Below are 13,253 nucleotides of genomic sequence, written 5' to 3' on the forward strand. Positions count from 1 at the left end.
ATATATATATATTTTTTTTTTTTTGTGCCATAACATTTTGAACCATGACAAAGCCTTTAAATCTAAGTCGAAGAACACAGGCTTAAGGGGCGTTTCTCAATTGAAACTTGTGAATATGATTTAAATTAAAAAGTTTGACTTTAGCAAGAATCACATCACGTTTGTGAAATACAGAAAACGCAGCATTCAAGTGGTGCAATGTGACAAAAACAGTTCAATTCTATTTAAGTTTGTCACTGGTAATTATTTTGAACAAGTAAAAGATTCCAAAGGCTTTCTCATCTGGAACCTACTGAAGGTTTACGATAAAAAGAAATAAAATTCTGCAATGCTACGAAGGCACCAAGCGTGAACGGCGATACGAGGGAAGCCGATGACTGCTGTCCCACTTTTGTGAGGACAAATGCGTGTACAGTGACTTGGAACAGAGCATCGGTAAATGACCTTGGGTAATGAGCCACATGCTGCTTCACCATGACGAATACGATCGATTATTCACTACATCCTGTTCCGGAAGCAATTTTTGGAGGTGCACTTTTCAACTGGTTGTCGACAGCGCACCAAATCCAGTTAAAGTTGGCGCTGTGCAGTCACGGTTCGCGAGCCGGAGTTCGACCGGTACGCCTCGATTAGCCTCAGCCCTCAGACAGACGTCCGCCGCAGTCGCTCGACTCGCATACTTTACTTGCGGCGGGTGACGGTTGCCTGGCGACCGACGCCGCTAACGAGAGAAGAGAGGCTGGTGGACTCCGGGGACACGATTGGCGGGTGCTGCTCGAAGCGTGCGCGGACAGCGCTGCCCTTATTAAAAATACGACACGCTGGGTGCAAAGGGGGCGAGACATGAAAGACCACCGCCAACTCTTCACGCGGCTCACAGAGAACCCCCCCCCCCCCTCTGGAAGAGTCTCCAATCTCGCCCTGCGGCCAACGTTGCCGGTAAAGCATCGCGACGGCTTTGAGGCACCCTGCCTGTCACTCGTCAAAGTCTTGTCAGTTAGAGATTAGCAAATAAAGCCTGCTTGAGGAGATCCTCGATTCAACACACCCTGAAATGCACAAATGGGAATTCAGGGCACCAAACATTTTGCACCGAATGCCACCTGAGCATGAATCTTTATATTGCAAAACTAATTTGTAATCAGAGTACATGGGGGGGGGGGGGGGGGGGGGGGGGCGTTAGGGTTAGGGGGAATCATCTGGTCATATGTATAAAGCCTGTTGTGGTACGTAGCAAACCAAAATAACCTGCTTATGTCCTGCCCAGTGGCACCTGTCAGTCAATCCGTCAATTAATCGATGGGCAGGATGCAATTACGCCCCGGTCCACATTTAGCATCGCTAATGAAGGTAATGGGCAAGTTTTGGCTCCGTGGGAAGATCGACTGCCTTCAGCTCAGCACATGAAAAATTAACCAGCAAGGGTCTGATGGAACTAACCTGTAACCCCCCTCCTCCATGCACTCCTCTACCCTCTCTCTGAGGTAAACCCGACAAGCTGGGAAACACGGCATGAATATTTCAAAGAGCTAAATTTGGCATCCCGGAGGATCATTTGAATTTTGAAGAGAGATGCAGGTTCACGAGGGGAAAAAAATTGCCCAACTGCCATGGCGAGAAAACAGCAAAAAAAAAAAAGAGTGAGGCGCATTTACAGTATGTGGTCCAAATCAATTTCCGACTAACAAAACCTTCCTGTGTCAATTTACCAAGTACAAATAAAATTAACTAAAGGAAGCAATCAGCACAGACATTTGGCAGTCTGTCTTATTCCTTCAACGAACGCCACGTTGCATAAATTCATGAGATTATTTGGGCTTCCTGAAAAACCGTAAACAAGCGCACAAGTTCACCTGCAGTTCACAGCACAACAACGGCGAGAAAAGCTATCAGAGGGCGACTCGGTACATCTCGATTCTTTGCTACGAGTAGAATAGCAATGTGGTCGCGTTCCAAATCGTTTAAAGGTGACGCTATTAAGCTAACGATCGGATTGGCTTTCACCTCCACCGGCCAAAAGGCAGAATTATTCCCAAAGTCTAAAAGCGGCGAGTTGCTTAAGAGGCGCGTAATAAGATTAGCAATATTAGCAAATCATTATGCAGAGTAAGCGCTCTGCTTTTCACGGGAATCCATCAGTGTTGGAGTTTTCAACTTGCTCGGGCGAGAATCCAATAAACGATAAGGACGACTGAGTGGATTCCCAGGCAAGATTAAAACGCACTTTGATGGAAAAAATGGAATTATGAGCGGGCCAGATTGTCCTCGGCAGAAAGTGCAATTGCCTTTCCGGGACTTCAAATCAATCCCCTGACGCCCCCTCCCCCCCTAATTTTTAATTCATTCCGAAGTTTCGGGCTAACTATAGCCGCACGGAAAATTCCTTACGGTGACATCTGAAAATATTATTAAGGGTAATTATTCTGACTCATTCGTTTGGGGCAGCATTATAGCAAAGAACGTAGAATAAATGAAAGTAATAATTTCAATTCTGTAATAAATGATTGAAACAGTATGACTTTTGTCTGGAGTTGTTTTGTTCTAAGACCATGTAGTTATTCTCCTAGGACATTCTGTTCTTTTTGTACCAGCGATGACCCAGTTGGTTCACAAGGAAGTGTCCTTGCGATGACAGAGATGTCTTCTTTTTTTATGATAATGATAAAGTACACAACATTGTCCCGACCGCTAACCGCGCCGTGCGTAGATGTCGTCAACATCACAAATAGGAACCGGTCTTGTCTTTCTCATGAAAGAATAAAAAAATCAGCTAAGTCCATTTGGGACATTTCCTTTTGCGCGTGAGTTATTGTTCTCTTGGATGAATGAGCCTTGACGACAAGATCGTCTTTTAATGGCTGGCATCAAATATCCGTCCCAAAAGCGAGTGAGGGTCACTCGCATCGATCGTGCCCGTCATCCATTAGCCGCCTTTGATGTGTTTTGCGCACGTGGGCGGGCGCCATTAGCATATCGCACATCGAGCTAAACCAGCATGCCGCCGCTCGTTTCTTATTCCTTCGGCGTGAGGCGGTGTGGAGGTCACGCCTCCTGACTGATAAGCTCATCCTTCGCCACGGATTTGATTCATGGACATCAATTAGGGGCTGCTTAGGGGCGGCCGCAACGCCCTTTCGAGCGTACAAACAAATCGTCGGTCGACCGGATGGGAAGAACCGAATTCCCACTCATGGGGGAAAATGAACGATTCAAAAGCACATCCGTCTTCATCAACGCTAAGGTCTGCTTACCTCAAGTCCCGATCGTCGCCATCGGTGAGAAGCAGCGTGGAGTTGTTGGCGTTGATGCTCAAACATTGACCTTTCCTGAAGGATTTTCATTTTTACAATGGGAAAAAAAAGGAAAAGATGAATGCAATAAAGTAGACTCAGAAAGTATTTCAACTATAATGAAAATATCTAAAATAAGAATCCATTCGGAATGCCAAGATACAGCAGAAAAAATGTTAGCCTGGACCAGGGGTCGGAAAACTATGGCTCACAAGCTAGATATGGCTTTTTTTGTGACTGTCTGGCTCGCGGACAAATCTAACATTTGTTTACACAATTGAAGTCATAAACAATTTTGTTATATTATCAAAGTAAAAAATAGACCTACTGAAATTAAAATCTTAAATTAGCTTTCAAAATATAAAATATGATCACGTTTGCAATCCATTCCATCTGTTTTCTACCGCTCAAATCCACCATTGCGTCAGGTCGGACAAAAAAAAAAAAGAGTGATTTTTATTGGACAATACGGTGCCTACGGGGTCGTGAGAGTTAAAATTCCATCCGCTTTATTTAAAATTTCAGCTAGCTAGCTAGTGTGTGCCAGGCAAGCGAGAAAGACAGCGAAGAGAAAAAAAGATGACGATTACCGAACATTTCAGAGTGAGTGTCCGTGTATGGACCAGACAAGGTGACTTTAATTCAGCTAGTTTTGCTGGCGCATTAGAAATTGTGAGGAACGGAAAGCCATTCACTGATGGCGAGTATTTCAACAGTTATGCTTGATGTGGCTGATAAACTTTTTGACGATTTCATGGATAAAGAAAAGATACTCAAACGGATAAAAGACATGCCTCTCTCAGCAAGAACTGTTCACGATCAGGCCATTATGACTGATGAGAACCTCAACGCCTGCATGAAGCTCAACCTCACCGCATATCAACCGGACTACAAAGCCATCAGCAAAACGATGCAGCACCAGAAGTCTCATTAATGGTGAGGTTTTTTTTCAAGCTTCAATATAAAAACGAATAAAAAAAAGAATACACTAGTACACTTTAATTAAAAGATATGCATTTAATTGTATTTAGCCTATCGTTTTTTTTTAAATGGTATGGCTCTCACGGAAAAATATTTTTTAAAAATAGGCATTTATGGCTCTGTCCGCCAAAAAGGTTCCCGACCCCTGGCCTGGACTGTCCCTAATTGCCCCCGCACACACATTTGTCAATGTCACAATGATTGACTGGAGGTCACTGCTGCCATGTTGTCCTCCACGCTTTTTTTTTTTTTCTCCAAATAAACGATTGAATGCAACACAACCACCGAGTCAGTTATTAAGGTTGACAAGAGTGTTCGAACGCAACTTTGTGCAAGGCTGATGAGATGTTGGCATAAGCCCGGCGCGCCTTCCGCTCTCATTTTCCTCAACACTGCGGGAGATCGACACTCCAAGCCATCCCCGGAAAGCTCTTAGAGCCGGGGCGGTGCGGTCCCTGCTGCTGATTTGCTAAAAAATAAAAACGAAATTGCTGTCAGGCCCAGACGACGGGTGGCGAGGGCGGCGGTAATTGCCGTGTTTAAAGGCTCACGGATCAGATGGGCTCGGTGGGAGCTTGGCTCGGCTCCACCTCCATTTTGCGCTTGTGTTTCTATGCACGTGTGTGTGTGACACTTTTCGGCGTGCTTTTTAGCGCCACCGGGAATCCCCGTCGAGTTCGACAAACCTCCTAGAGCGCCAAGCCTTTGGGCGACACTTAAAAAGATTGTTGTGCGCTGATGCGATGCCTAACGTTCAACGACACGGCGACTCTTCTTCAAAAGACCGCGATGGGAATTGTTGTGTTTTCCAGATTGCGGTCGTCGGTCTTTTATTCACCGCGTGTCTTTCATGCTGTTCGGGCTGTTAACGTGATCATTGCCGGCTGAGTTCCCCCGTTGTCATTGATTTTTAAAATGCTCAGCTAACAATGCTGATTTTCTCTCGATGAAGAGGCCAGAATCTTTCCGAGAAGGGGGGACGCTCTTTTAGCCGCACCTGTTCATACTTTTATCCAAATTTAATATCCGAGTCAGGGCCATGAATAATAAACGTTAATTTGAGAGGAAAAGTTCTTGAACAATCCGAGATCAGAGCCCGCCTGGCGTTTGCCGCTTCGGCTGGGCTGAAGTCTTTGATTCATCTCCACCTTTTACCTCTAGCTCGGCTTTTTGCCGCCATCCATCATTCATCACTCTGGCCCCCCTCGGGGTACTCGCCGGACCGGCGCTCGCCTTGCGGTCAAAATGTCAAGCTCCATGTGGAATAATTGAACAAGTAAGAACTTAAGTTGACATGCTAGCCTTGCTTGTCCTACCGTTGGTTCCTTCGTGTTCTTTGAGGGCTTGTGCAGTTAGCATCTCTTAGAAAATACGAGTGGAATTCTTCACAGGCTAGCTTAGCTGAACTCGCCGGAAACGCCGATGCTATCAAGGTGAAACAAAACTAGAACGGTGACAGGAGGCTTCAAGACAGTCCATTTGCACAGCCTCACATTTGTGAGCAATGTAAGCAATAAAAATGGAGCTCGAATGGCTGCGATGGAGACGGCGGACCTTCAGCCAAAATGCCGCTCGGTCGCCAGCGTTTCCTGTGGATGCTTATCAGCGAGTGCATGCTCACAGTTGGCTCCACACGCTGCCAGTTGTTGAGCCGAGCATCCCTGCCAGGCTGCGCACCACTGAAGCAACCGCACACACAAACACACACACGCGTTCGCATCCAAGCCGGAGATCGGCCGATGGGCCCTGAAGGCTCAGCTGCAATCGACATGCGTCCGTGCACGGCTCACTGGCGTGGTTGCAATCTGTTGCCTTCTTCCGGAACCTTCCAGCTTTTCTTCCTGAGTGCATCGCTCCAATATGAATCCAATATTGTCTTTTTTCTTAGCGCTGCGAGAAAGTCCGAACGCACAGATCCGTCGCGTTTGCGGGTCAGGGCGCCGGCCTCGTGTCCATTTGCCCACGCAGCCTCCGTTCTGGAGCTGGTGACCTTCAAAGCGGATGGATTTTTTTTCCAGTTGGATGAGCAGCACATGCTGAGAGAAGACGCGGGGATCCACTCAGGCCGGATTCGATTCCATGCGGGGGACAAAAGAGGTGGAACGGAACGCAAGCATGAATAGATGCCGGGGGGTGGGGTGGTGGGGGGAACGCACACGTCAGCATTTTCTACGTCCGAAGCAAGCTGATAGATCGGCCCGATGTAAGGTGACACGTTGCGGACGTCTATTTTTATTGCTTTCCACGGACGCGCTGTTAGACACAGAGAACACAATCGCCGGTGTGGCTTGATGGCACCTTTGCGAGCCTCCATTGAAGCGGGATCCACTTGATCGGGTTACAATCGTTCACTTTGATGGCGGCGGGCCACGAGAGGAGGTGTAAAACTATGCAGCCGTAATGTCCGAGATGGCGTTCGGACGCCGTCCCCGACTATTCATTTCAACAAGTCGGGCGCGGTGAGCAAGGCGGCGGCATCGATCCACGACCGGCGCTCTAATTCCATCCCCCGTCTCCAATATCACCCAGATTGGTGGCCGACCAGCGCGGCCCATCCGTCACGCGCATCCAACAATTGTTTTTCGGCTTAACTGGCTTCCTGATGAAGTTCATTGATCCTCTGGGGCTCGACACCGCCCGTCCCGAGGCAAAATGATTGGCTAAATCCATCGGCTCTAATCGGCAAGATGGGATTTCAAATGTCGCTGTGGGGGGGGAAAACAAAATGGCCTTTTGACTTTCTTACCTATGGCTCGCTATTGGCTGGAGGTGCTGCCTGCTATCAGGCACACACAAGAGGAGATAAGGAGACATCTGGGGGGCTTTGACATCCTCAAAACCTCCCACAGTTTGCAAGAATGTCTAAAAAAAAAAAAAAAAAGAGCTATGAGCTAAATGTCTGAAGAATCCATGTCTAATAAGACAGATGACATTTTTCAGCGGCCATCTTAGAGTCACTTTGACAGCTTCAATTTTGGTAGGCTTGCCAAAACCTGCAGCAAAGTGTCAACAAGTGGATAAAGGGACACATTCTATTTTTTCCCCCCGGCCCAAGCTCTGGTAACGACTCCCTGCGGAGTTTGTGACTTTTTCATGCATTCTGCTCAAGTAGGTATGTATACCGCGGCTTTGGAACTTTTCAGGGAGCTCAAGTGTTTGATTGCTCTTGAGCCCGAGTACAAATGTTTGGCTTTGGTGCTCATTGTAGCCGTTTCTGCCCCACTTTACGGGGTCATTGGATTTGGCCGTAAAAGCTTTATAGAGGTTCTCGTTACGCCGCCAATCGTTAAGCCCGACCGAGGAGGCCTTTCTTTGAATTCTTTCAACCACCAGGGAAAGAATCAATTTTTACACCCGGCTGGAAACACAAGCCCAATTGCAGCCATTTATTTTCACGCTATGTTGCAATACGGTAGATGAGGGCCCCAAAATAAACTGTTTCGATCGTTGCCCCTGACGACAGGATTCGCACACCTTGAACAAGCTTTTTTTGGCAGAACACGTTATGAAGCAAACGATGACGACAGGTCGGGTCTATGGAGGTTGCTTTTGTGCGTGGCAACTCTCCTTCCAGATCAATTATTCCCACTCAAATAAGTCGAAGCGGCCATGAAATATTGAAGTGGCAGGCAGAGCGAAGGGTTGAAAGCCTTCCTCTACGCGGGGGTGTTGTACCTCTTTTATTTTTCATGTCCGTTCAGGGACGCAATGGGACGGTTCTTCTTTTTTCTTTGCGGCTAATTTAGTCGCTAGCTTAAAACCGCGCTTCACGAAGGGAAAAAAGCTCACTTAGTTGTCTGGAGGTTAAAGCCAGAAATGAGGCATCAACAGATGAACGTCTTCATTCGATTCTGGTCATCACGTCATCTGACCGCCAACAAAACGAGAAGAACGGCAACCGCGGCGGGCGGGTCCTCTTGAGGAAGCGGCGAGTGGGCGCTTCGCTAATTGTCCTCGGCGCTCGCCTCTGGAGGACCACTCGACGAGCTCATTAGCGCCCCCTTCACCGGCGTCGACTTTGAGCTTCCCACTCCAAACGAGGCGACTCGAGCATCCGCCGCCGTGCTTTCATCCTGGAGATTCGGCGCCGCTTGCATCATCCACGACTGTCAGAACAAAGACGATCCGAGCGGAGGCGCGTTCCCAACGCCGGAAAAAACACGACAAGCGGGACACGCCGCTTGACTTTGAACTGCTTGGTGACTGATTGCGCAGTCAAAACAAAATGGCACCCACATGAAGGGACAAAGTTCTGCACGGCCACTGGACTTGCTTTTCCCCAAACTCGCACTTGCTGCTGTTTGATCCGGGCACAACCTCCAAGAAATTATTAGGTTGGGGAAAAATCTTCCGCTATTAAGATGCATAATGGTGGTGAAGCGAACCCTGGCTGACTGCTGCTTGTCAAGCAGATGATGACATCCGCCAAGGACATGCTTTTCCATTGTCGAGAAATTTGGCACATTGTGAATTGAACATCACGCTTGCCACAAAAAACAGCGTGACAACAAAACCAGCGTTCCTCAACACGGCGGGTTTATTCCTCCATCGTCATCCGGCTTCCTCTTAAGACTACCTTTAATTTGGATGCGCTCGCCACATTCTGTCGACACCATCTGGCAGGAGACACCAGCCCGCTAAACGGTTCGAGAGCACTCCCACCGTCTGATTAATCACGGAGCTGTGCGTAGAGGGGTGACGGGTCCATTAACCCATTTGCCCCAAACATTGCGAATGGTGGGCGCGACGCCGGGGGCGGAGCCTGAGCAACGGCGCCCCGCCAACCGGCCACGGAAGGTGAGTTGGAAAGGGAAGCTAACACCTGTGCAAAAAGATTACGGTAGGGGAAAAAAATGCGGACGTGGAGGGTGGGCTACGTTTACAAAAGCAAGATTAAAAAAAGGATGGCGTGAAAGCAAACATTTTTTTTAGGCTGTGATTGGCAGCTTCCTTACAGTTTGCACTTACCGGTAGATTATAGCAACAGCAGGCCTCCAGCAACGCAAGTGCATCATATTGACTTCCACGATGACAAGCCTCAAGTCACAAATTCGATTGGTTCTATGGCCCCGCTCATTTTTTTTTTATTGTCCATTTCCTTCGTCATTTATTGGTTTATTTTGGAAAAGCGATGCAACTCTGATTTATAGCGAGCACTCAGATTGCAGCGGTAGTGAAGGTCAAGCCAGAGGACGGCGAAGGAGTTGAAAGACGGGCGAAGCTTGCCTGGCTTACGCTCTTGTTTAAATTGGATTCTTTTCAACAAGCCGAGCGTTCTGGGAATTTTACCTTCATAGCATTGACGTGTTTTGTTATACAAGTTGAAAGAAAATCCTTGGAAATTCACGAGGAAGAAGAAGGTGACTCAAGCAACAACATTTGATTGTCAGAGGGGCTCGAACTAAATATGCCTCAGAGAACTTTGCTGCTCCTTTGCGTCTAATATTTTTGGAACTGCCAAGTTTGTGTTCCAAAATTCCACGCCGCAGTCGCCTCAACAGTAATAATACAAATATTCGGAGGGAAGACGCGTTTTGACAACAACACGTGGGAGTTGATTGAGATTAATGGGGCAGGTGGTGGCGCTTTTACTCATCTTGTCAAGATAGCGCTTACCCGCTTGACGTCCAACGGCGGAGTCGTTTATAATCATTTGATTGCATTTGCCGCAAGGAGGCTACAGGTAGTCGGCACTTTTACAAATACCTTTTTTCTTTTTTACTTAGGCTTGGCGTGTGGATGTAATTCGCCAGTTACGTCCGCCACACTGTTAGCTAGCTAACCTGCACTTGTGCTAGCGCTATCGATGCTATGATAGGCTGCAATACACATGATTAGTCTAATTAATTAGATTAGATTATCAGAGTTGCGCGGGTGAGCAGGTGTTCTAGTTTCCAACTTCTAAAAGATTATTTGATTTGTGACCATTTTAAGATTTTGGTTGTCAACTCTGCTGCAGATAAATCTAATTGAGTCCCCTGATTTATTGTATTTTTTTTCCCCCTTCTTTGGTAAATTTATTTTTTCACCGCATTGTGCCGGAGCGAGATTTTATCGCGGCCAATTTTTCCCTCCCTCTCTCTGTTGGCTTTTGATAAGAACAAAAAGGCTCTCCCAGCCTGAAAGATGCTTGCGCGGACGAAGCCGACGAGTCGATCGTATGCATCAGCGGCGTGAATAGATTCAACGGAGGAGCTCGTGTGTGAACCCGCGAGACCTAATAGCCACTATGTCTTGGTCACGACGATTGTGCGTACTCTTCATCACCGACGCTGTTATCTTTCGCCCGCACTTGTGAGGGGTGACCTCCTTCAAGGCTGTGAAGGAGCTGCTTGATTTAAGCAGCGCTGCATGAAAGCGAGAGCTTCGCCGCTATGTTCCAGATAACACGGACATCGACAATGTTCTACTAAAAGAACATCCAACTAATTGTCAGTAAAATCACGTTTTTAGCTAGTTAGCTAAAAAAAAAGCTCAGGTTAAGTGCCAGCTAAGCTAACAAGGCTAGCACCCGTGATCAATATGCGTATTTCTGAGCAATTTTTGATGAACGCTTGTACTACTGATACCGAAGCGTTTTGCTTTGTCGCTGATAATGTCTTTTTTAATTTATTCAATGACATTAAACCGCTTAGCATATGTCGACCTACATTATGTTGAATTGCTTTGAGACACATTAGTCGCCACCTCCGTGGGGGTGATTGACGGGGAATAGGAATGAGTGGCGTCACGGTGCAATTACGGCACTGTGACAGAATGCCTTTGAAGGACAGAAGGCGTGCTCGAGGAGGATGAAGCGATTTGGAAAAGCAAAAAAAAATGAAAGAAAGGGGTGTCACGGTCGTGACTTTGTAACCGGACGAGAATTATCTTCCCCAGCAAATATGTCGTCTGACCGCTTTTGTGTGCTTTCCTCATTACAAGTCGGCAGAGAGCTCACCGGCATATTACTTCGGTGTGATACATATTAATAGGACGCCCACCACGAACAAAATGAAGTTCTCAGCCAACACGTTGGCAGGACGTCTTTGAGAATCGCCGCCTTTGTGATCCTCCTGTTGTTTTCAAACTTGATTGACTGCAACGCGGCTTGAGGAAGACAGCCTTTGCTGTTGACAACAACACTAGCAAACTTTATAAAACAAATCCTTCCCAATGACAATAACGGAAACAGAACTCCTCGCAGTATTATTAGCATGCGTGCTAAAATTATGAACGACACGAAGCCTATTCAGCCACGTTTTGTACCGGCGAGAACAAAGGGGTCAGGAAATGAAAAGAGGAATGGTTGATAAGCGAAATGACCCTGTATGATTTCTTCCCCTGTCACGGTTATGAAAGGCCACGAGAGTTTCTTCTGTTTTCGGCGGCGAGCGGCCTAATCCCTTTGCCGCCTCCCATTGTGAAGCTTTCGCCTTATCTGATCATCTGCAGTATTGCAAGTGGCCAGAGCTGCATGGCCTCGTAGTGGTGAGTACAAAGTGCGCGGGGAGCGGATCGGACTTATTCACCAGCGTGACGGTAGCAACTTCTCTGTAGGTCTGCGGAGGAGCATAATCATATTCATAACCTTTCCCATGTCCCGCGACAGCACATTTCTCTTTGGCGTCTCGGGATTCGGTGCCAAAGATAAGAGCGAAACATGGCCGGTTTTGAATGCTGACGACTGAGCCAATGCAGAATTTGTTCCAAAATGTTACGGTTTGAACCTTGATTGGACCGGATTATGTACGTTTAGCATTTGAGCCTGATGTGTTTGCAAATTCTCTACATGCCATTAAAAGCTTTGGCCTGAGGCGAATACAAAGCCTCTAAATGATAGCTGTGCGAGCGGGAGCTCTGCCAATTAGCTCGATCGCAAGCCCGGGGGAGGCTCCGGTCGTGCTGGGATCAGACATCGTCATCGCGTTTGGAGTCAACAATCTAACAAAAGCTGAACTTCATTATTCCGGTGTCCGATGGTGCCTTTCATTTTCTGGAAAAGACTTTGTTTTTAAAGTTCTTTGACCAAACCAAAATCAACAGTGTGAGGGCTTTCCAAAAAAATGGAATTTAAAAAAGATTTAATTAGCCCTTCAGTCCAGTTTCACTCTGCAACCTGAAATTTGGTAGGTGTGTAAATTATAAGGAGACAAAAACATTCCCAGGGAGCCATGCCTGAGAAGATCCAAAAAGTCTGCCAATTTGGTCTGAAGTGGCCATTTCACGGTCAATTTGACGAATTTCAGGTGGTTCAAATTTTGGAGGACAATTTAGCTCCCGAAATCTGTTTGACTCGGGAACATGAAATGGAGTCAAACTTATCTATCATGAGTAGATGCACTGAGAATATCTCAAGAAGACCTGCGTGAGAAGACACGGGTCGTCTGCTATTTGTTCAGTCAATTTGAGCTCTTGCAGAGGCTATTTAAAGAAAATGTAGACCCCTAAGACAGTTGCCCCTGGCGACGTGAAAAAAAGTATTTTCCATCAAAAGAAGCCCCACAAAAAATGTCTCAAGAAGCCATTACAGGAAAGATACAGGGTGCCTGCCGTGTTGGTCTCAAGTGGCCATTTTAGCCATTTCCAGGCGAATGCATGCGGGTCCAACATTTTGAAAATTCCACCCCCGAAGCCTATCTGTCTCAAAAACATGTTAGATTTGCATCACACCAAATTTGAATCAAATTTGCAGATTTGCTCAGTGAGTCCCAAATCTTTGGCACCGGCAAATTCATGTGTTCAGTTCTGCCTTCAGTTTTTAATTGCGTTCTTTCAGATTGAGACGAGCCAGACAAAAAGGCGGCGGAGCTTATCATTGCGTCTCACGGGCAGACGGCCTGGCCATAACAATTGCGGTTATTCATCCTGACCCGTAGCGAGCATCACGGCGGTGCAATCGGAGCTCTCGGCTCACGAGTCTCTTATCGGGGCTGGCGGCGCAATCAGATCGCCGCTGGCCAAAAGAGGAACGGCGGATGCAGACCGGCTGCTGCTTTGAAT

At 47.1% G+C, this 13,253-nt stretch overlaps 2 protein-coding genes across 5 annotated transcripts in view; both read right to left on the bottom strand.

Annotated features, from left to right (window-relative positions):
• Nucleotides 1-3,327, bottom strand: part of cdh19 (cadherin 19, type 2) — a 45,258-nt gene extending 41,931 nt beyond the window's left edge. The window contains exon 1 of one of the 2 annotated variants that reach the window (XM_088362846.1): nucleotides 3,252-3,327. The gene's annotated coding sequence lies outside the window, so the exon portion shown is untranslated. The remainder of the gene's footprint in view (nucleotides 1-3,251) is intronic. The other variant, XM_088362854.1, reaches the window with a different exon arrangement.
• Nucleotides 1-13,253, bottom strand: part of tmx3b (thioredoxin related transmembrane protein 3b) — an 81,716-nt gene that overhangs the window by 8,161 nt on the left and 60,302 nt on the right. For all 3 annotated transcript variants that reach the window (XM_088362859.1, XM_088362857.1, XM_088362858.1), the window contains exon 16: nucleotides 3,252-3,326. In XM_088362859.1, coding sequence (XP_088218985.1) covers nucleotides 3,252-3,326 — 75 coding nt within the window. The remainder of the gene's footprint in view (nucleotides 1-3,251; nucleotides 3,327-13,253) is intronic.

Source organism: Syngnathus floridae, chromosome 20, assembly GCF_059516105.1.
Source record: "Syngnathus floridae isolate MCC-2025c chromosome 20, RoL_Sflo_1.0, whole genome shotgun sequence".
Taxonomy (NCBI): Eukaryota; Metazoa; Chordata; class Actinopteri; order Syngnathiformes; family Syngnathidae; genus Syngnathus; species Syngnathus floridae.